At 38.3% G+C, this 24,411-nt stretch overlaps 1 protein-coding gene across 3 annotated transcripts in view; it reads left to right on the top strand.

Moving 5' to 3' along the window:
• LOC105916397 (protein unc-13 homolog C) overlaps window positions 1-24,411 on the top strand; it is a 181,036-nt gene that overhangs the window by 98,880 nt on the left and 57,745 nt on the right. For all 3 annotated transcript variants that reach the window (XM_021309664.2, XM_036136264.1, XM_036136263.1), the window contains 2 exons: window positions 7,604-7,737; window positions 13,150-13,235. In XM_021309664.2, the coding sequence (XP_021165339.2) occupies window positions 7,604-7,737; window positions 13,150-13,235 (220 nt within the window). The remainder of the gene's footprint in view (window positions 1-7,603; window positions 7,738-13,149; window positions 13,236-24,411) is intronic.

Below are 24,411 nucleotides of genomic sequence, written 5' to 3' on the forward strand. Positions count from 1 at the left end.
TTATATTTTCCATTGGGTATATTCACATTTAAACAGAGGTGGGTAGAGTAGTCAAAAACTGTACTCAAGTAAGAGTAGCACTACTTCAAGATAGTTTTACTCAAGTAAAAGTAAAAAGTAGTCAGCCAAGAAATAAGTAAGAGTAAAAAACAATTCAGTAAGAAGGCTAGTCAAGTACTGATTAACTAATCATAACAGTTGATTTAATATTAAAAAATTGTGTAATGGGTCAGACAAAAAAGGTTATGTGTAAATTAGAATATTTTAAAGACAAAAATGAAAACAATATACAAATAATAACAGGATCAAACTTGAAACCTATACTTACAGCAGTTGTATATATATATATATATATATATATATATATATATATATATATATATATATATATATATATATATATATATATATATAGAGAGAGAGAGAGAGAGAGAGATATAGAGAGAGAGAGAGAGAGAGAGAGATATAGAGAGAGAGAGAGAGAGAGAGAGAGAGAGAGAGACAGAGAGAGAGAGAGAGAGAGAGATAGATAGATAGATAGATAGATAGATATACAGTATGTTAGAGCAGAGCAAAGTACTTCCATTGACAATATCTACTGTACATTTATTTGACCTCAAAATAGCTCAATGACTTCAGCAGATAGAAAGCAACATTAAAATAACAAAGCTCGTGTACGAAGCAGTCTCACTTTGGCATAAAGTTTTAGTCTCTCTGATGCATTTTTGGTTAAAACAATTCTGTTCTTTATTCATGAAGTTACTCGCCGTAGGTAGAGTAGCCAGAAAGTTTACTCAAGTAAGTGTAGCGATACTTCAGTAATATTATGGCTCAAGTAAAAGTAAAAAGTACAGTGCAGTAAAACTACTCTTAAAAGTACATTTTGTTCAAAAAGTTGCTCAGGTAAATGTAACTGAGTAATTGTAACTAGTTACTACCCACATCTTCACTTAAAATATGTTTTTTGTCAAGAAAACAGACTGTTCCCTTTTACAGTCAGTGTCAGGCTTTGTGGTTGTGAGGTTGCAAATTTGTTCTGATTCTTGTGCTTTGTGGGTATCAAAATCAAAAAATCAAAAGGTACTTCTAGTTTGACAAAGGTGTGCTTTAAAATTACTGTTTAGCAAAACAATTGAAAGGTAATTTGTGATTTATTTATGTTTTAGAGTAAATCATTTTTTAATATTTTGGCTCTGAGTACTTGGCTCTTAAATGTTAAACCTTACTGATAAAAAAGTTTGATGAAAAACATCTCTGAGTAAGAGCACTTTCAGTTTATGTTGTCCAAACACAAAAAAACAAAAACACAATTGGCTCAGTTTTTTGCTTTTGGTTTCACCTGAGAAAAAAATAATCTGTCAAACGCATCTGTGTCCAATCATCTTAAAGTTCAATTCCCAGAGAGAGTGACCTCTGCAGTGATGGTGATAATGTTTTCTTGGGTTGCAATAGGCTGAAGTCTCTTCAGAAGCTGAATAATAAGCTTCCTTTGTTTAGAAAACCCTAAGGGGTTGTAAGCAATTACCAAACTTGTGCGATAGACACTTGCACTAATTACATTCTCATCTGCCACAGTATCACAGTAGATAGTTTTACTGCATAAAGAAGAAAAAAAAAAACACATCTGCCTCAACCAAAAGTAAACCTTGCTGTGATGATAAATGATTTTGTTCACATAAACTAGGTAGCCTCTGACACCGCGGAGAAAACCCATTCCAGACCACAATTCCCCAATCGCTAACTGTGACTGAGTGTGGCGACACAAGAGCTGACACAGTGTCCAAGCAAGCGGGGAAATATCCCATTTACAATGAGGTATCTTGCGCATAAAAACAGTGACGATCTCTGTCTCTGATTTGTGGTTTACAGGCAGGGGGATCTAGTTTTAATTCATATACAAAACAGAGGTTCTGGTAAGATGCTATGAAAGAATGGGAAAGAGATCATAGAACTGGTCAAAAGGACCACATGCCTGCGGTATCTACGTAGTTCACCCACTACAAATGAGCAAAGAAAAATGGAAAGAAAGATGGCATAATCTATTTCCTAAAGCTATGAATAGGTGATCCACATTTCCAAAAATGAATGTAAGAGAAATTGGAAATCTACTTCTCTCTTTGGGCAAAGTCCTGTGTTTTTCTTTCTTTTTTTTCTTTTCTGGATGTGTTTGATTTTAGTACTAACACAGAACAGTAGTCCTTGGTACAGATTTGGCGCCGAGCACAAGTTTCATTTAAGGAAAAGAAAACATCTAAAAAAAATAAATAATCAAAAGATCAGATGAGAACAATAGAAAAACCTACAATTGTAAAACTATGTTTTTATGTCATACTCAAAGGAAACTTTACATCGCTGACAAACAATCGAATTGGAAAGACACCATGAAGGAAGTTGGTTTACTAAGAGTGGCTCCAACTTACCTATTATCTGATTAATTAGCTAACATTATTTGACCACTTGAGAGACATAGGCCGTGCATATGGGATTAACCTTTCATATCCAGATAAACAGGTATAATAAATAAAACAAGACAGTGTCATCACATCATGTGTAACATGCCCTGTTCTGACTGAACAGATATTAAACCTCCGTCTTAGCATGTCAAAGTTGTCTTTATTCCTTCATTCTCAGACCTAAGTTGTATGATGTGTGGTTAGATATGCCAGTGTACTTGCCAAGATAATAAACAATATATAGTATACATTGCTGATGCTCCTGGGAATTTGATTTTATTCCATGAGACCACCTTTTAATCAGAGTTGGTATTTTTTGACACATTAGAATAAATGATCTGTAGCTCCATATATGCTAATGCCTAATCCTCCCACTGGGGGACTTGAATATGCAAAACAATAATTTTAAACCCCTATATACACTCCAGAGGGGTTATATGCTAGGACAATTTCTACTCCCGCTACCCACTAAAGTACGGAAACTTAGCAGGACTCATTGCGGCATTTACTTCCTACCATAAGTGCGATTGGAGGCGGTGTGTTCTTGGCTGTATTAAGACAGCAGACCACTCAATCACCTCTGACAATGTATGTGGGCCTGCTGGAAGTGAATACCAATGAGGGAAGGGAAACTACAGCACATTTTAGTCAGATGTACACTCTGTTCCATTTAACGGGGATGACACAACCTTCGGTGTCCTTTGCGCTTGCATATTATTATACTAAGATGTACACACACACACACACACACACACACACATGAGCAAAGACACGCCTGCAGACACTTTAGTTTATTGTTTTCTTTTTTCAATCTCATGGGGCTGAAACCAAAATTAGAGGTTACAACTGTCTAAAGTAACCACCTGTTATGTACCACTATTTTCAAATGTCTTTTCTTTCCTTCTTCTTTGTTTTTGTTTTTTATTTGTTTGGAAGGCACAATGCACATTAATTTGCACTTCATCATGCAAGTGTCCCAGATTTAGTCGTAAATGCTCATTTCCATTTGCATTCTTTGGCAGTTTATTGCTATAAAACAGATTAAGATCCTAAATCACATGATTTGTGCATGCAAAACAATAGATACAATTTACATGAGACAAAATAACAGCACAGTTCATTTATCAGTGATATCTGCTTGTTTAGCTAGCTTCTAGTTAGAGAAAACTAATTGCTTAAAGCCAGTTTTCCTTTGCAGGATCTTCCAATTTTCTTGGATTACGGCACTTGTGGACAGGGGTTGGTTCTATTTGGTATTAATTAGTTGCGAAGTGGCTATACTATGAAAAAGCTGTATTCACTACTAAAATATCTGCATATTTTATTCTGTTTTCTCAAGATGAATAATCATGATAGCTAAAATTCTATAGTGTTGTTTGGAGTTTGACTTTTTTGTCCAATAGTTTTAAAGCTTGTCTATATGGTCTTGCTCCCCATTGTAGTGTTGCCCTTCCAGTTTGTCTTCAGCTGCTCAGACAATAATTTATACCTGACAGAATCACATCATACAATTACATCTTTGAACCTTCTATGATTAAATTGTTCTGCTTGTGTTTGTATTTGATAAAATGAAATTGACATCTGTTTACAGCTTTTTAAATGTGTACCTACCAATTTTATAATAGCCCACCATTACATAATGTTTATACAATGAAATGGCATCATCTTGATCTGCAGTGTTACACTAAGTTTCATCAAAATTCAATGCAACCATGAGTCACACAGCCAATCATCTTCACCATTCCAACTGATTTTTTTGTAGTTTGTTTATCTTTTGCATGATAACATAAAATTCTAACATCAGAATATAACAATTTCAAATGTATATACTGTAGCAAAATTCCATTTAACATCCATATAGACAACATGAGATGGAAAAGTCTAGGAAAGCTGTTAATATAACCTGAAAAGCAGGAAACCCAATGTAGAATGTTGAGGTACACCATCATTACCATCTACCATGTCAGAAAATATGTCATCTAGCCACGCACACCCCTCAGCATTACTCCGACAGGATGTTAATTTCTTTGCATTCGCTCAAGAAAATTGGTAACTTACCAATAATAACAAAACACAACAAATGGTTAAAAAAAATCCAATGTTTTCTTCAAGTCTAGAAATACAGGCCTGGCTAAATCACATTTATTTAATAAATCCTACAAATCTTTAAATGCCACAGCCTTTCCTATTGATGCTCTCAATTGCTTCCACAATTTTATGGTTTAATTCTTTGAAAAACTATGTTTTGGTAAAAATTTAAACACAAGCTATTATTAGTCTACCCAAAACTATGACAATATTTTGTCGTCTTTATCTTCATTTAGGGAAAAAAGTTTGGAAAATAATATTGGAAAATGGTGAAACTTTGATACATTTTATTCTCTTTAATGAGTGTGAACCTCTGATGGGATGCAGAGTGGAATGGCGTAATCTCCTTTCAGGTCTTCCAACAAGAAGCAAGGCAGAAGCTCTTTTAGCCAAGAAGATTTGTAAGGAATGAACCTTGGGTTGACTTTTGCAGAATCAGCAGTGATCTCTATCAGGGTTTCTCGTTGCCATGAGATTGAATTTTGAAACACTCCTAAATGCAAAGTCAGCAACGGAACGGATCAGCATAACAAGCCTTGAATCTCCATATATCTAAAGCCACTATGTACACACTAGTCGATTATATTGGGAATTATTCGCAGTCCAAACGATTGCGTTGAGGATAAATGAGCTCTTTTCACCAGATGTACACAAGCACAGTGTCAATATAACAAGGGTTATTAAATAATTCAGCATAAGTTATTCAATAACTGGTTTGAATATGTTTCATTTTTAATCAAATTTGCCTAGCACCAGAAATACAACACGCACCAGTCTATTTCGTATAGAAACAAGAGAACACACGCAGCATCCATTGTGAGGGTGTGTTCTCAAAATCCAGATGGTTCATAGATTTTCTTTGCCCCAAATAGTGTGAGCGAGTGCATAGGGTGCACTGATTCGCTTAGTATAGAGCTCTGTATAGTGTGCAGAATAATCACGTAAACTTAACCCTGTGTTTTCTGCATAAAGTGGCCTTTTTACCTTCCTAATGTGTAACCTGCTTATGCCAGACTGACCGATTGGGACTGTTACTTTCTAAATGGAGAGCACTGCCGTCGTAGTAAGTGTGGGGGTAACAGATGGTAGCGCCAGTGAGTGGTTTTGGATTTAACACCTTGTACTGTAACATTGGATGAGAGGTTTCCGCAACAGCCTGTGACAAACATTTCCATGTGCAAATACAAATATCACTGAAAATGATTTTAGAATTCACTAAAAGATTTATATTTCTTAAGCTATAAGTAATTATTGATGTGACTACAGACCATGTCTCTGAGTTTAAATGCCTATATTTAAAGCACATTAAAGCTGCTGTCACAGTGTTCCCTAACTTGTGGATGTACTGAAAAACAACCTTTACACATGTCTAATTGTGAGGAAATTAAGCAGATTTATTGGAACATCAACTGCTGTCGTGTCTTTAAAGAATTTATGCTGCTTTTGATGCACTCCCCTTTTGATAATGCAGGTGTATGGGGGCAAGGGTGTGTAACTCACAGGGCTCTGTTGTTTCAGGATGTGGCGTCATTGTCCCATTTTAGTTTTTTTTTTTTTTTTTTGGACATCTGCCCCCAAGCATTCAGGTAGCTACTAGCTGAATTATTCAGAAAGCAGGCCAGACTGCCAGTTTCAGCTTCAAGCGTCCTGGAGGTTGAAGTGAGCGAATCTTCATCAGTGTAAACAGAATTGTGTAGTGTGAGATTAAGTAGTGGTGTTCCTGTGTGATTGCTGTGATGTTTGAGTCTCAGTGGCATCAACTCTGTAACAGTTAGCTCAGATGTGCAGTATATACTGCATACTAGTGGTCATGCATAGGAATTATTCAAGATGTCCACAAAATACATTGCACCCTGGCTTTTATAGTGATAAAACCGTGTATGCTAGATTCAGTTGCATAGTAAGGTGAGCTATGTTATTTCCCCGTGGCATCATGTTTTTTTATACCTTTGAAATAAAAGGGAGCTATGCCTTAGTGTGATTTGGATATATTAAGCATATATGCTGCTTTCTATTCAGCCGGATTGTCTTATTATAATAACAAATATATTGGTTTGTTTCTGTTATGCGACTTTTCCTCTAATAACTCTTCCTTCACTCAGTGTAGCATTTCAATCTCAACCTCTCTCATAAAGGTCTAAATGTACTGTGTGTTGTTTTGAGCATGAATTTCTTTAATACATGATGCTTTTTATGGGGTTGGCTTACATAAGGTAAACCCTCCTGTCATACCATTTTGTCTCTGCATTGGGTTCAAAAGGTGTAGCAAGATACAGAGATTTAAGTTAAAGTGCCCACATTGTCTTTCTACACATCTGATAATCATACACGACTGAGTTACCACCTAAGCCAGGCTGCTAGAGTTTTGCTTTTTTGGCAAGTGAAATAACATTCTTTGCATTGCTTTTGCAAACCTAAGACACAAACATCCAGCGCTGATGAGCAGCGTACCCGGTCCCGACCCGGTCCCGACACATTAAAACACAGAACTTCCCACCCTTCAGCCCAATACATGCCCATGGTAAAAGAGAAAACAGATTTATACTTATGTAGGATGCATTTTAGATATGTCAGCAGTATCACAGCTGCTTGAGTGATAGATAAGTGAAAGGAAACGTTTCTGACATACTATTCTTTTTTCTTTGAATCTAACATTTTAATGGTATTTCCGTCAGGACTAAGGCAGGATTTGATTACCAACGGCGGTAGGGAAGATCCATCCGACAATTCCACAATTCAGATATTTTTCTATTACAACTAACAAGTGTCAGGAGCATAAAATAGCTGACATCCTGTTTTGGATGATTATCTAAGTTTAATTATCCCATCTCAACGCTTCTCCTTGTCGCTGTGTCCGACTGTCGACATCTCCCTTAAACCGAACTTCCTGTGACCCAATTCTTATGTTGCCGATTTGCATATGAATGTCAAATATCAGATACATACTCATGCCCTGCAAAACACTGCAATTACCAATGTAATTTCATTCTTTGTCTCTTTGTTAATTTGGTGCTCAGTGAAGCACTGCTTCACCCTTTTTATCTAAATTTCCTTCTCAACAGAGCCGGAAGCAGGAGCTTCCTAGAGAGGAGCAGGGTCCGTCTATAAAGAACCTGGACTTCTGGCCAAAACTCATCACTCTCATGGTATCTGTTATCGATGAGGACCGCACAGCCTACACACCAGTCATTAATCAGTACGTATCTCTGCATTTTGTTTCCCTCTACGCTTTGCCAAGGCGTCTAATCGTTGATTAGTATTGTGCTGAATCAAATGCAAGTTCGGACTGCAATTCGGTCTGAGCCAGTGTGTTTTATGGAAGTATGAAGTCTTATTTAGGTTTTAACAAATTAGTTCATTTCTTTTGTGATCTGTTTAAATGAAGAACAAATGTATGTAACATTAAGATATTTGCAGATGTGTATAGAAATGTTGATATATGTTGACAAATGTCTCCATAAATTTCAACACATATTTTTAATCAGATTTTTTTTCCATTTTGTTAAGAGCATTACAGATATAAAGTATCTCTTTGCTGATTGCAGTTAAGAAATGTAGAGCAGAAGCTACAACAGAAGGCGCTTTGATAAGAAAAGGAGAAATAGTGGTCGCATTGTTACTACCAAATATTCTGCAGGAGAAGTCTGCATTCTGACATTATTGCTGCAGAGGTTGTCACCTGCAAACTATGGAGAATAAGAAATAGCTTAAAGAAATCTGAGCTGATCCCGTGGTCTCTGTGCCACTCAGATGCCAATCTGATGGGATATGATGGCATCTGTGGGAAATAAGCTCAGACCACAGAGATTGCACCTCATAAACCACAGGGCAAAAAGAAATGCATGTTAATATCCTGCCTGTATCACGTTTCTACACCCTCTTATGTTTCCTGTTCATGCCTTGACTGGTCTGAGGTGTTTTGGTGCCAAAACACTCAGTATTGGGTCTGTTGTTAAAATGTGATAGTGGATGGGTGTATGGTATTATCAGGTTAATGAAACATAAGTTGTTCATTAGCTAGGTTCAAGAAACAAGAAGATGTGCACTGATCAGAATCCAATTGCTGGCTTTTTAAAGCTGTAATGTGCGTTTACAGATTTGAGCTAATTCTGATATCAGTTTCAGAACTATCATAAAAGAGGATGTAAACACAGCAGTCCGAATTTTCTTGCCTTCCTGGCATGAGTGGTCATTAATTATGTACATTTGGAGAAGAGATGAATGTGTGTGAAAGAGCATTCTCTGTAAAACAGGTTTTTACAAAAAAAATGTTTGCCTCTCATGTTTGGGATTATGACAGTAAGCATTGCTAAAGCATGTGCTGTGTATTCTCAGCAGAGCATAGAACCTTGTCAACAGATTTCTAAGAAGCTGTTAGCATTTCCAGATGCAGTATGTTCCATGGTGACAGAGGTTGAAGCTCAGTGGGATAAAATAGAGCATTTGTTAAAACGCTAGCTTTCTGTTTGCGGTTGAAGCCTAAAGAACAGCAGACATGCCTCGCCATTTTCAAAAAATACTGTTTCCCCTTAAATAGCCCTTTTAAACAACCTTTTGTTTCAGTGGTATTATAAATCCTCAGAAAAATAATCCATCCTGCACATTTAACACTGTGGGATACGCAATTTGATCACCAGATAAGCCTGCCACAAATGTTCCATCTTGTCAAAAAAAAATCCTCTAGATAAGAATGAAGTATTTCCAGCTCTTACATCTCATGTGCACTCAGATGTCACAGCCATGACCAAATAACACCATCTTTTACTCTCACATTATGAGCCACAGACACTCAAAGGGGAGGATGGTTGAAACCAAAAATGAAACTTGCACCATTAAATGTCATTCTAAGACAGTCAGCTGATCCTTTGTCACACAGAAAAACAAAAACAAAAGAAGAAAATGACAGCGGCGTCACAGAAAAATATGCACCTGGTCATGACACAGCAGGACAATGTGAATCATATGTCATTTATATATCCAGTGTACACAGAATGGGAGGGCACTAAAAGCGACACAGACAGACTAAAAAGACCTGACAGGACTTAACGTTCTACAAAATCTCCTTCATATCCTCAAACTCAGAACTGTGTAACAGATTTTTCAAAATGGCAGCATACATGGCAAGATAGGTATCTGACAGCAGCTTTATGCACCTCAATGGTACTGACTAAGATATAACTAATCTCCTTCCTTCAGGATTAATTGTAGGAAGTTGTCAGTCTGAGCTGGTATCAGGTATGTATTGTGTAGTGCTGACTTGCAAAACATTTAGTTTTGGGGGGTTTTCACCATCCGACCAGCTGATAACTGGTCAGGGTCGATCAAGCTTTATAACATTACATTCAGGTCACCAGTTGATTTCTCAGGGCTACGCTAGAAAAATGCTTTTAAGCAGCAGTGAGCTGTAGTGTTGTTTAATGAAACAGGGAGTGCTGCTTGTAAATCATGTAACAGATAAGACGTTTCCTTGTAGAAAAAACCTCTTTCTTGCTTCATCCCTCATTGTATAGTAAAGGTATGCCCCTTTAAATTTGTTATGTATAGTATAATAAACCGTTTTCATAGCTGCAAAAATAAAGCATGAAAATGTAGTACGTTTGTGTCCCTCATACATACCTGCTTCTGCGCCGCACTGTTTTCCTTTTTTTCCTTTTTGTCTTGCTGATTTACGACGCTTATTAAGACTTTGTTTATGCCCTGAGCTTTATTCTCCTATACCAACTAATGACAGCTTTGCAATATTCATGCTCAGTGTCTCCACCTTCTTTTGGTCATGCTGAAGATTGACAGCAAGTCTGATGATTTTTGCCCATAAACTTACAAGCGGACTTGTTGCCTTTCAATAATGGGCTCTGCAGCCCGAGGGAAATAGCTGTCAGCCTGTTACTCTCTTCTGAGAATATTTATGTGGGAACAAAGCCTTTGGAAATTTGAGCCAGCAAACTGATCTGCAGAACTGATCTTATGATAGGAAATATAAAGCAGAATACTGCAGCTAAAGCAGAAGAGGCATGCAGGAATGTATCCAGAAAAAAAAAATCTTCCTCCTACTGATAACAAAAAATTGTAAAGCAATACCAGATTTGTGCACTGACTGCAGATTTATGTTAATTTCCACTATAAAGTGTTTTCATTGTATGCTTCAGCCTTAATACACCCAGTCTGTGCATGATGAGACTAAAAAATGTAGGAAGGCAGAAAGATTCTTAGAATGACAGTGAAGAAAAAAACAAACTGTTACTTCTGGTTTTGATTTGCCATAAACCCTGTTTCTGTACCAGAAGTGATTTGCCATAATACTGTATTGGATTGGCTCGAAACGTTTTCAATTCGAGCCCAAACGATTGAGGTGGGACATCCAGGACAAGATGGATTTTTGTCTGCTTGTGAACACAAAAAATACCGCGAGAATTCATCCTGCAGTCAAGGTTACCTCAATCAATAGACTACAGGAGGTCCAAAAATCTGAACACGTTCCTCTCTGCATACAAGGAGGAGGTGGTGGAGCCTGTGGACAGCATACAGTTTCTGGGCTTTCACATCTCTTCTGACCTATCCTCGAATATGGGTCTTCATCACCAAGCAGGTGAAGAAGGGCCAACAATGGCTCTTCTTTCTCAGGAAACTGAAACTGAAACTGCCTGAACTTTCTACTTAGCTGTTAAAAAAAACATCCTTCTACAGAGCTACCATAGAAAGCATTTTGTGTCAGTGTAACAGTGTGGTATGGGAGCTGCACAATGCAGGAGAGGGTTTAGGACAGGTGGTGCAGGGGATTGTGGGATGCTGTCCACTGGACATAGACTCAGTCTATGCTTCATGAGTCCAGAAGAGGGCCAGATTTATTGCCACAGATCCCACACACCCGAGCAATGTACTTTTTGTCCCCCTTCCATCAGGGAAAGGGGAAAGGATTCAGGATCCTCCTGCTGATAATGAACAAACCACCAGTCCAGTTCATAATCTGTTACATGTTACAAACACACTGCTGGTTACACAGGTTTCTGATCTAATGTAAATCAAATCATTTATGCTGTCTTTCACTTGCAAATGTGTATTAGAACACTCAATCTCTTAGAGACAGTCTATTTAGACTATTTAGACAAAATTCATTGCACAGTATTGTTGTCTGTTGTCCAATTTTTTTGATTTGTAAATGAGTCCAATAGCTGCTAAAGAGCATACACACACTTAAGCCCCTGAGGGAGTGTTGTGGTTGTAATCAAATTGTTTATAAGATCATGTCTTGTGTCTGCATGCTATGTATAATTGTGCATTCTGAGCCAGTGTCTGCCTCACCAAAATTCCGTATGTATGTCATTATGTGTTCCTACAGTAACACGTAATGACAATAAAGCTTCTTGATTCTTGACATTTAGAATTTGAGTTATGTCTGGATTTTGATCGGTTCATTCCATCACATGAATATGCTTTAAAAAAAATGTCCCACTGCACCTCTGCCTATTATGTTTAGGGTCATTGTCCTACTGGAATGTGAGCCATCTCCCAAGTCTTTTGCTGCTTGTAAAAGACTTTCTTCCAGTTTTGCCATGTATTAACTCCATCAAGAGGCCACTGCACAGATGACTGATTTGAATGTTCACGTATTTAAAATAATATTAAGAATTATATAATTGCCTGTGGAAAACTGGACTTTTTATGGTTTCCTTTCTAGAATGGCTGTCCTATTTTAGATGCAGGCCAGGTTTGTGGAGTGCACTGCTTATCGTTGTCCTGTCTACATACTCTCACCTGAGCTGAGTTTCCATGGACCCTTCTTCTAGTTTAATGCTCTGCTTGACTGGCCTGTCAGCTTAGGCGAATGGCCATGTCTAGGTTGGTTTCAGGTTGTGCCATACTCCATTTTGAAAGATAGACCTAACAATTCTTCTGGGGTGTTCAATTATTTAGACAATACTTGGTTGCACTGAATACAAATGCACGCCTCATATTTTGAGACGTATTTAGCAGGGGGAAAAATGATAACCATGCATCAATTTTGAAGTTTGTGGTTTTAAAGTGACAAAAGGTGAATAAGTTCTGGGATATAAATATTGTTTCAATGCACGTCTTATACAGTGCATTATTTTTCCACATGAATTCCCCATTAGATTGTCAGTGCATGGATTTTGGATAGCCTTTTGTTTACTGTAACAACATTGCCTCCATAAAAAGTGAAATATTTCCAGATAAAATCACCTTCTTCTGAGCTGAATTGGTCATCCATAAATGTCCTCCCATCACTTTACCAAGCCACGGATAATTAAACCAATGACATCTGAAATTCAAACTTTGACTGAAAATCCATAGACATTCAAAACAGATTACTTGCCAAATAGGTTGCCACCGTCTCTGCCTCTCTTTAGCGTTGACGTTTCCTCCCACAGTTTTTCTCATCCTTAAACATTCATCTTGATTTACCCTCGGCTCAACCCAGTTTGAGAATGGCAGGAGGGAAATAGATTGTGAGATAAACCAACCAAATCCTCTTCCACATCTGTTAAGTTATTTGCTAGAAAGTCAGAGCAGGATAAGACATTAGGCCGTCCAGTTGAGCGTATCATTGTGTGGAAATGAGGCTGATTGGAATTTCTCTCGATCCCGCCAGGTTTCCGCAGGAGCTGAATGCGGGAAAGATCAGCGCTGAGATCATGTGGAATCTGTTTGCCCAGGATATGAAGTACGCGATGGAAGGTCAGTAAAGCTGTCAATCAGTTATCGCTTGCAGAGCAGCATGTGTGTGTGCAAGACTGAAAGAGTGAAAGCATCAGATAAATACGCTCAACTGAATGGATGTTGGTCTTGAGTATTGTGCCGGCTAATTAGCAGCCTTACTGCCATCTCATTTCACTCAACCCTGTTACAATTTGAATGTGCTACTCTGCTGTGTTCCCTTTATTGGCTGGTGCTGAGCAGTGTTTTCTTTTTTCTTGGCTTTGTCTATATGTGGTCAGCTTTACTGCCTATCTAGATTACACTTTCCCGCCTTCCCCTTATCGATCTCTAAGGAGAAAAGGAGACTTCTTTAAATCAAGATAAACACTTGATCAAAGGCACAGTGAAAACCCGATCAGATGCTCAGCTTTTTCTGTCCGGCGTATTTTTGTGCCTGTGAAGTCCAGCAGCTCTCAAAAGTAATTTTAGATAAGGGAAAAAAATAAGAATCAGCTAGAGGATTCTTGAAGCTGGTTTACGGCACGGTGCTTTAGAAAGAGATAAGTGAAAGATGTGTACCATACATTTTCATCTATGATAGGTGGGCAGCTATTTGAAGGCACTGGCTTCAGTGGGTAATAGTAGGTTGGTAGTCAGGACTAAACTGTTTAAAACCTTCAAATTCTGCAATATTATATTTTTTTTAAGCCATCATTTGAGTAAACTGGAAGCACAGCCATATAGGCATTTTAAGGCAGCACCTCCAACACACCACATATTTTTAGATACCTGAACGTGCCATGTTCATCTGTTCAAACACTTCCATGCGAGTATAAACACCTTGCAAGATGTGGGAATCCAAAACAAAAAACAAAGGCCTCATGAAGACGCTGACTGAATCTGGCAAAAGACTAAAGCTGAAACTGAGGTATAAGGCCGAAAGGACCTTTGTTACATTTGGATAAAAAAGGAAGCTTTCAAACCCAAGAACATTACATTCCAACTCTTAAGTATGGGGTTGGTGTTAAAAATGTTCCTGCCCAAATGTTGTAGGGTTGTGTGTATCTGCACAGTGTATGTCAGCACTGTATATTGTTTCAACTATATGTTAAATTTTTTCGCTATTTAAAACCAAATTTAACTTTTTGGTCTTTCTCATAAGCTTTCAAAGTTAAGTGTTGATTTGGTTTAAGTGTTGACTTTAATCCTCAACACCTCAATCCGAAACCCAAACTACCACAAGACAGTTTCCTCATGAGTCTGCCTTTGAAGTTGGTTGCGTCTGAATCCTACTTTGTTTATGCTGTTACACTAAAGATGTACTTAATGTCTTGTCAACACATGCACTCTGTCTCACCTTAGGTTGTGAAATGGGTTCTAGAGGTAGAAGGCTGAACAGACTTAATTGGACTTGGGTTGTGAATCAATGGTAAATAGTTTTTATCCAATGCAGCTAGATGTCAGAATCTTAGGTTTGAACTAGGGTAATATCTGTGAACCCAAAGTGCAGGCTGGAGAAGTATTATGCAAACTCCAGCTTGAACATATTAACCCTTCTAACCTACTGTAAATCCAAATACCAAAGCATAGGTGAAGCTTAACTGTCTTTAACAACTGGGTGATTTAGTGTCAAAGTCTTTTAGTCAGTAATCACTTTGAATGAACAAAACATGCACCAAGGTCTCCTTCATGCCAGACTGTGATGGACTACATTATATAGGTCCTCCATAAGCATTTGTACCTCATTGGATTGCACCAAATTTGCAAAACCCCATTGCAGCGAGATATCCAACATCCCACTCATGTACTCTTTGAAAATTTTAAGTGGGTATTTCCGAACGACTTTCTTGGCAATATCACAACACTGATATGGTTTCTGCACCTTCAGCATCAGTTTCAGTTTTGCTGTGTAGGTGGAACCAGTCAATATTCTCATCAACAGCATGGAAGGATGTTGGTGTAGGGTTTATTTTCTCTACAATGTGCTGTTCGTTACTGAGGATGCTCTCATGCAATAACGTTTTGAACAAGGGCTGTCAGGAGGAATTGTGTTTAGTTAATCTAAAATCTTGTTAGTTTTTACTAATCATGTGTGGTAATCACACCAAGTTGTTGAAACACTGGTCTCCAACTGGAGTGGGAGACCCTGTTCTGAAGCATCAAGTCATTTTTTTTCTCTTTACGATCGCTGATTCATTCTGTTCTACAGCATATGATCCTTTGCTTTTGTTTTGTTCCTTCTCTTCTCTACACTTTATAACTAAATACCATGCCATGAACTTGTCGCTGCAGCCTTAAAATATATACAGCTTCTTTCAGTCGACCAGCCTATGCACAATTTGGGGACGTGCAACTCTCCACAGCTGGGAGCACTACTCCATGAGGCGCCCAATGCATACTAATCTTTATGTGCAAGGGGCCTGATCATTACACAGAATTTATTGGCATTGAAATGAGATTCATTTGAAATACATTTAGCCAGGACAGTGGCTTGTTGTGCAGAGCAGCTGCGCCACCAAGTGCGTTTAATGAATTTACTTTGATTGCTGACGACCCAGTGTGGGCCTGATGAGCTTATAGCCTTATGAGGCCTGCTTGGCCACTCGTCATAGATAAGCTACCACTGCTGTTAGAAGGCTCCTCCACGCTGCGCCTGACAACTAGACATGCAACCGCTACGATAATAAACCCCCCACAATGTCACAACAGATGTTTGCGTTCACTAAACAGTAAGGGACTCTCACGTTTCGTCATGCATCACGAGGAGCCTCTGCATTGTTAATCCACCCCAAAAGACCTCTCCATAATTCTGCAGAGGCTATCAAAGTTCTGGCAGATTTTTAATGTGGTGGTACTGTCTTCATCTGGGCGGAATTGGCGCCTTAAACACTGAATGTGTTGCTTTTCATAAAAAAAAAAACAACAACCAAAATGTAGTCAGTTATTTGTTTCATCGGGGGATTTGTTTTTTTTTTTGACTGGATATTTCAACTTAATTAGCCGTTATAAGGAGGATGTACCTTTAATTTCATTCCTATTTCCTGTTGTAAGTCGAATCCCCAATATAAAACTTTGCTGAATGCTACCAGATGGAGAGCATGATATCTGATGCTTTGATGAGTGTGTGATATAACTGGAAGGAGCAGATTGTGGTCGGCGTTTATGTTCTTGAAACTGCATTTATACCAACAGGAAATGATTAGGAGAACTAAGCAACTCGTTTGTGGTTCATTCTCTGCTAAGTGCTGTATCTAAACTACAGTGCTGTAATGTTCATAGGTCGAGACAGTGAATGAGAAGCTTATCAATCCTGTATTTGCAGTGTTTTCTTATTTGGTTTTTAATGCAATCTGCTTCAGTTTAGAAAGCGAGAGAAATGATCGGTATGCAGATGACCTTCCTTTGCATGTAATTGTTTATGAACTCCAAACTCAATGCAGTTGTCTACTGGGATATTTTAGAGCACTTCATACCTCCCTCTGCTGCCCAAGCTTCTTGGAGATGCTAATTACTTTCTTCCAGCCCACCCACACAGCCAGAAATACCAATATTTGTTTTGTTATTGGTGGTATTTGTGTGCTTTTGACAAGCAAAACTCACCTGATCTCATCCTTGCCACATAACACATATGAAGTAAAGGAGCCTAGACCGCGGCGTAGTGAGCATATATATATATATACATATTGTATTTGTGTTGTTTATACTGATGTACTAAAGATGTACTTTTTTTTCTTAACATGCACTCTGCTTGGCTTTTCATAACATGTACTCTGTCTCACCTTCTGAGAAGCTTGTGCATGTTGCTGTTGGGCTCGTTAATTTTTTTTTTGTTGCAGCTGCGTTTGATATTTCCAGGGACCAATGAAGAAATCTCTGTGCAGGAGAGCATTTTTGGCGACAAAACTCTGTGTGCCCCTGGTGTACAGATTGGGATTAAAAACAACACCTCTGAATAAATAATTCAAGTAGCGCAGTTTCAAAGTGCAGTATGACGCCTGTTCACATCACTTCTCTTCACAGCCAAAGACTATTGTAGAAATTACAGCTCATCAGTGATGAATAACACACAGAAAGCAGTTGGTTTATTTATTTTTTGTGCATATCTGAGTTAGGGCAGGAGGACACGTGACCACATAGGGTGCCTCCGACTGCTGTCACGGCAGGTTTAAGATGTATGTGTGTATGTTTGTGTGTGTGTGATTTGCCTAAGGGTGTCTGTGTTGCAAGAGGAAATAAGAATCACAGATTCACTCAGTCACATATACCCTCTCTTTCTCGCTCCTTGAGCCTGAATCCTCTCCCCCTGCTTGGCGTCCTCCTGCCTCCTCTTGTCATTACATCAGCACACACCCACAGTGACATGTGCCAGGAGGAAGACATGACTGTCATGTTCCTCCAAGGAGCACTTTGTTTGAATTATTGCTCATTTCTGGTTCATTGTACTGGCTGTTGTACTTAAGGGTTTGATTTGTTGGTTACAGGGTTGGACCTACATGTTTGAAAGGACAGTTTGACAGCACGCAAACCACATCAAGATGCACAATCTGAATCATATCACCTGTTCTACTATGAAGATTTTTTAAAGAGATAGAGATCAAATATGTGGCTAAATTTAGTGCACCTTCAATGTTTCGAAGAAAATAATTACGTCTGTCGCTGTATGTGAGAGATGTCCATGAAATGGTTGGATGTGTGATGCATGGAGACTGCCCTTTTACTAGCTTGTGTGCAACATTATAACATTCTTTGTATTTTCTCACATCACTACCATAAAATGCAATAAATGGAAGTTCAATAAATTGAAAGAAAAAAACATGTGGGTTTTCCATAAGGTTTACTAAAAAAAATCAGAAAAGTGAAGTGTTTTATCATTGTACTTTGCAAAATTATTCAAGCTGAGTAAGATTGGATGCACTTCTGCAAAAAGTCAAAATGCAGATTCCCCATTTATTCGGCGCATTTTCAACATTAACTGATGTTCAACAAAGTGCTTTACTTTCTGTCATGATTTTTTGGTTCTTGTTAGCCACCACCCTGCCCTAGATCATCTCTGCCTGTTGTTATCAATTAGTCAATCAACTCCTGTCATTATTTAAGCTCCTCTCATTGTTTCATTGACCGCTACTCCTGTCATCTTGCCTGATCACGTCCCTGTTTTTTTGCATCCCAGGGTTAGGTTTTCCCATGTTAATGCATTTGTTAGATTTCAGCCTTCCAGTTTATTCTTGTGTTCATTTTTACTTGGCATCTTGTGTTGCATTTTAATTTAGGTTATGTCCTTATATCTCTGTTCAGCTCCATTTTTTTTCAGTCTTTCACTTTCAGCCAGAGCCACCATCCAAGTTTATTCAGTCCATCTGTTGCCTTCTCATTCACACTAAGTTTTGCACCTGTCTCCCCCGCTAATTAAACTCCCATTTCTCATGTGTGCCACTGCTGAATTATTCTGTTGCCAAGGGATGTCTGCTAGGTCCACAGCTGGTTGTTTTACGCCAAGCCTGTCCATGTTTATGGCTCCCTTTTTCTGTAAGTTTTTACTTTATTCAATCTATTTTCAAGTCATAGTGCTATCCCTGTCTGCCTGTCTGCAATTGGCTCCTACTCCCAAGAAACACCATAACCAACAACATTTGCTGCCTTTGTCCTTAAATGAGGGATGTCGGTCTGATGCCTGTTTTTTCACCAAATAAATAATCTCACGAACTGATCTCTGAACCACTGTTACTTGGAATGTGGCACTTTCAATTAATGATTTAATGACATAGCATCAGCAGCATGCATGTTATAATTGTTGGGTCTGTTATTATTAATATTCTTCTATTACACTAATAAAGAGAATGTATATCAATGTTACAAAACAAAACTTGAGTGCTTAAATGCAAATAATACAGCAGCAACAAATCCATCAATAATCATTCAGGTGCACATTTGTTCCTCAGAGATTGTAATGTAACTGATTTGGGCCAAAATTTTTTAAGGATTACATTTTTGTTCATTCTGATACAATTAAATGTGCTATGTTGACTATCTGAGTGGCAACCTCGGAAACCCATCGCAAGCGGCACATTTCAACACTACACATTGTGGGCAAATAGGTGTTGCATTTGCACGGCAGCATTTATATACATGTATGTGTGTGTGTGTGTGTGTGTACAATATATATATATATATATATATATATATATATATATATATATATATATATGACATACATACATACGGCCAAACATGAATATGATTGGCTCTATGTTGTGATGAGGATCTGCTTAGCAAGTTCAGGTCACTGCTTGTCTTTCGCATTAAGACAAATAGAAAAAAAAACACAGTGACCTGTTTACATAATAGGGCACACAAGACTGTCAGAGAGGCTGACAGAGACACCCTGAAGGAGGTGGGCCGGAATGGTCCTGCTTTCTTCCTCTATAGTCATGTTTGTCTGCACATTTGTTCAAGCATTCAGGTGTACACGAATGAATGAGAATGAAAAAAGGAAAAAGTGTGTACGTTTGTGCATGCACACGAGCTTGCGGATCACCTAATGAAGTCTTTGATGCATCCTCTGCTTCCTGCTCTAAGGCCTTTGGAGCCAGTGCTGGTGCAGAAATGGATGTGGCTAATTTTAGAAACCGAATGTGTGAGGGAACGTGCAAATGAGAGAGGTAGCTAGGAAGACAAAAAGAGAGGATTTATTGGCAAAGAGGGGGGTGGTCAAAAGGAAGAGAGAGAATGCAGGAGTGAATGAGAATTTATTTATCATAGCTTATTCTGTCATTCATTTTGGTACAGTGTAACAGTGTGTACTTTTTGGAAGACTCATTTGTGTACAACACAGTGGTGGAGAAGAAAATAATTTAAACAAGAAAAACTCACTGGGCTTGCCACAAGGAAAACAGAAAGTGGAGCCAGGGTAAGCCTAACAACCGAAACCAGCAAAAAAAGATACAAACCAGAGAGCTTAAATAGTGAGAAGCGAACTAAATACAAATAATCTACAAACCAAAGGTAAAAAGCCTAACCTCCAGAAAAGGAAAAAGAGAAACACAAAATTGTTGTAAAGAATTAACCGCATCCAGTTGCGGTTCTCTCAACTTCTTTGTGGTCTTATTTATTGTAGATTTCTTCAATAATAAAATGACTCTTGAGACAGAAACCTACTTTAACATATTTAATCTAACCAGCCAGGGGGATGTTGCAGCTTCAGTGCTGGACTACTTTCTGAAGCTATACTGTCAAAATCCTTAACACTAAGTAAGAAACTAAACACAAAAGAATAAACAACAGTAATTAAAACTGAACTGACTATGGACAGGCCTTTCTAACACCAATAAACAACCCCAAAATGATCAGAAATCAAACACAAAAGAAGACCAAAATATAAAGACTCATGGTTCTTGATTTTACTCATACATTCAAAATCAACCCCTCAAATGTTGTTACCAAGTAAATGTAAATAAAAAAGCCTTGAAATGAATTCTTATTTCAGTGGAGCATCTAATTGCACACTGAAATGCCAGGAAATTACTTATTTATTGTGAATTCCCCAGTGTCACAATTTTTTGCACTCTCTATGGAATAAATGAAGCTTAACCTTTTTGTACATTTTATTCAAGGGTTATCACAATCTCTATTGACCCGTTCTGTTTATTTGGAGTATCAATATGATGTGAAACGGAGCCCTATTTTTCTTAGCCACTTTTCAAAAATATAAAAGACATGATAAACTGTTACTGAGATAAGTCAGGAAATAGCAATAAGAAAATAGTTACTTGTCTAAACCGGCCAAAATGTAGAATATTCCCTGTGATGCAGGTAGTGACCAAAATGGCTACCGGTTCTGTACATTTCATAAAAAATTGCTTCACTGACATTTCTTTCAGGACATGCTAGTTCCCAGTTTACAGATAATTGTCCATGTGTTTATGCATACCACATTTGTGATGTCCTTGGCATCTGTGAGTTATCTGCTGTTTACATGTTAACTGCTTTCTGCAGCTCCAGCCTCTGTGATCACATAATTCTTAACACAAATTTCCATAAAAGATGGCTAATTATCTTACCTGCTATCTCCTGAAAAGGCAGAAGACCTGCAACTCAAGCCAGACTTGGTTTTGAGTTTTAAGAGGTGAACTGGTGGCAGAAAGATATCCTCTGCAGGAGCAATATGGTAACCAGGCAGTTATGAAAGCTGGCTTACTCTCTGCAGAGGTGACAGGCAGTGTGGCTGATGCTTGATTAGAGTCTGATGGACAGGCTTGGTTTATGCTACATCCCTACACACTCTCTCGTTACCTCAGGTCAGCTGATCAGCTGCTCCTGACTGTGCTAAAGATGAAGAGTAAGCTCAGAGGTAACCTTGCCTTTGCTGGAACATCCCCTTAATTATGGAAGGACCTTGCCTTGGACATCAGACAAGCAACTTTCCTGTTTGTTTTAAAATCCCTTCTTAAAACCCTTCTCTTCTCCTTGATGTTTGACTCATTGCATGATTGTTATATTATTTTAGTAATGGGCTGTTTTAAGTTTTATAGGCCTTCATGATTTTAATATTGGTTTATTATGGTGTCATGTGACAGCTATTCATTTATTCTGTGTACAGCATTTTGGTACTGTGTGCATAAGGTCCTCTATAGAGCTGGCATGGTATGGTATAGTATGCACTGTAGAGAAAAGTCAGTCTGACAAAAACAAGGAGCCAAGCAAAGTTCATAAGTCATGGTACTAATCAAGGTCACGGTCCAGCCGAAATCACAAACTTGGTAGATGTCTGGCATGGACAAGGCAAGGCAAGTCAGGGAAATCCAAAGAATGTGAAACAAAGTCTTGACAAGGTACTCAGGCATGAAGGAACACCGGACATCTACAAACACAAGCTTTGAATAATCTGGCACTGTTCTGCTGTCTGCGTATAAGGAGCAGGAAACAGGTGTGCGGTATGAGCTTGATTGCACAGGAATGGAGAGGCAGACTCACAGGTGCAGTGCATGAGGCTGATTACAATGGAGCATTGGACGCGTGAGTGAGGGCGTGGGTAAGACAGCAGACACGGCAAATCATGACAGCAACATTTATTGTTGCTGGGGAAAATTATTACATTGACAATGATTGTAAAATATTGTCCTGACAATTATTTATAAATGATGATGTTGGGGTTGTTAAGTTCCCCGCAGAAACTTCTTTTCCGTTGCTGGTTCTACACTGAATAAATATCAATATACGGAAAGTATAGTATTGAATGCAAATATTTTATGTTCCATGTGACATCAATTACACTGAATGTAATTGATGTCATGAAGCAGATTATTTGAGAATGAAGCTGTTTTACATTAAGTGCAGTAGTTGTATTTGTTAGGCTTTGGTTATATGCAGTGACATGTTGGGGGTGATCATTTTAAAAATGTGTTTTATTGTAATTAAATACATTACCATGAACATTTTGAGATTGCTGGACATTTTACATAAAAAAAAATGTGATGGTCATTCATTAAACAGCAGGTGGGTCATCCATCGGTCTTAAACAGAATTATAATAGAAATCATATGGCTATATTAACGTAGAAAAAATTCACCAAAGAGATATTGAGAATCGTTTCATGGCCATCTCAGTCTGCAAACTCAAAATGACAAAGACACCCTAGAATACCTGGAATGATCAGGAGGGGCGTTGATAAGAGAAAAGGTCAAAGATCTCTCTGTGCTCTAACTGTGGAAATTCTTTGAGCAGCCAACTAAGTACTGGACTACTGGCAAAAGGGGGCACATAAATGTTATCAAATGAAAAGTTAGATTTCTTTATAAAACTTTTATTATTAATTATTTAAAGATTTATAAATTTGTACCTGGGTTGCCGATAACTTTGCAGGGCGGTGTATATCCCAACAAAACATTGGATATAATTAGTAGACTTAATAAGAGAACTCCAATGTGTTTTGGGAGCAAAAGGTGCCTCAACAAGAGGACAATTAGTAGCAGGAGGGTTTTACAGTAGCGTATATCCTCTTGCGGCGGTCTCTGGTGCATGCCATTAAAGAACCAGTGCTTCAGCAGCCCATTAACCCATCCTCACACAGTGAGTAGTTCCTCACTCCATAGAATATTTTGATTGAATATCAATAATGTAACTGAGCAGTGGCAGATTTGTGTCCATAGAAAGAAGTGCTTACAGGGTTGGAGCTGCCTGGGCTTTGGTTTTAATGTTCTTGTTTCACTTTGTACCAAAGCTGTTATATCAGTAGAGTTTATAAAGCACGGATGTGTCATTTAGGCCCTGCAGGTAGTACAGCGATTTGATACATGGATATTAAATTAATTAATGTATTCATTCTTTATAAATCTCGCCAGTAAATGTAATGAAGCCTAATTAATCCACTGAAAATGTAACCATGTTTTATATTGTACCCCTATATAAACATATAAAGAGGTACATACTGGGTGTTGTTAATGTACTTATTCTTAAATGACAAGAAGCAATCTACTTATCACATGAGATTGTCTTTGAACTCTCGGCATTCAGAGACTGTTAACATAAGTGAATCACGCATTTGCCTACGTCTGAATTCATTAAACCTTTGTTTGAGTCCCATCTGTGGGACTTCTTCTCATACTTTAGCAGAGCTGTGTCAGTAGGCCCTTCTGATACTGCTAAGGAGGAACCGTGTGACAGAACTGGGTCGAAAACTAAGATGAATGAATTATGTCACACAGGAAAGCATGCCGGCATGGGGAGGGACTCTTTTTGCTTGACTATTTTGTCTCAAGCAAATCTGTCCAACCTTGAGCTCACGTAGATTTATTCATCAAACGGTAATTGCTGAATGGAAGAGCCGTGGTAGCATTACAGTTCATCATATTATCCACGGCATTTAAATCAATGAGGCAGAGAGTGAGTGAGTCTCCTGTGAGCCTGTCAGTCCCTGTGGGCAGCATCACATAAGATGACATCCTCACCAGGGATCTTGAGCAGGCTCTTCCCCTAGGACAGCCCACAGAGTTTAGCACCAGCAGCTAACACACACATATATATCAGCCTATGAGCGAACAGATGTGAGCATTTAGCCCTGAACACACACACACACACACACACACACACACACACACACACACACAAGCAGATTTAGGGTTTAGAGTCAGCAAAAATTATTAAGGTGTACTCTGACTGGACTTTTTCATCATCAACACAGTTCTTATTGGAAATGTACATGTACTTATCCTAGAGAACA

The sequence above is a fragment of the Fundulus heteroclitus genome, chromosome 4 (assembly GCF_011125445.2).
Source record: "Fundulus heteroclitus isolate FHET01 chromosome 4, MU-UCD_Fhet_4.1, whole genome shotgun sequence".
In the NCBI taxonomy this organism is placed as follows: Eukaryota; Metazoa; Chordata; class Actinopteri; order Cyprinodontiformes; family Fundulidae; genus Fundulus; species Fundulus heteroclitus.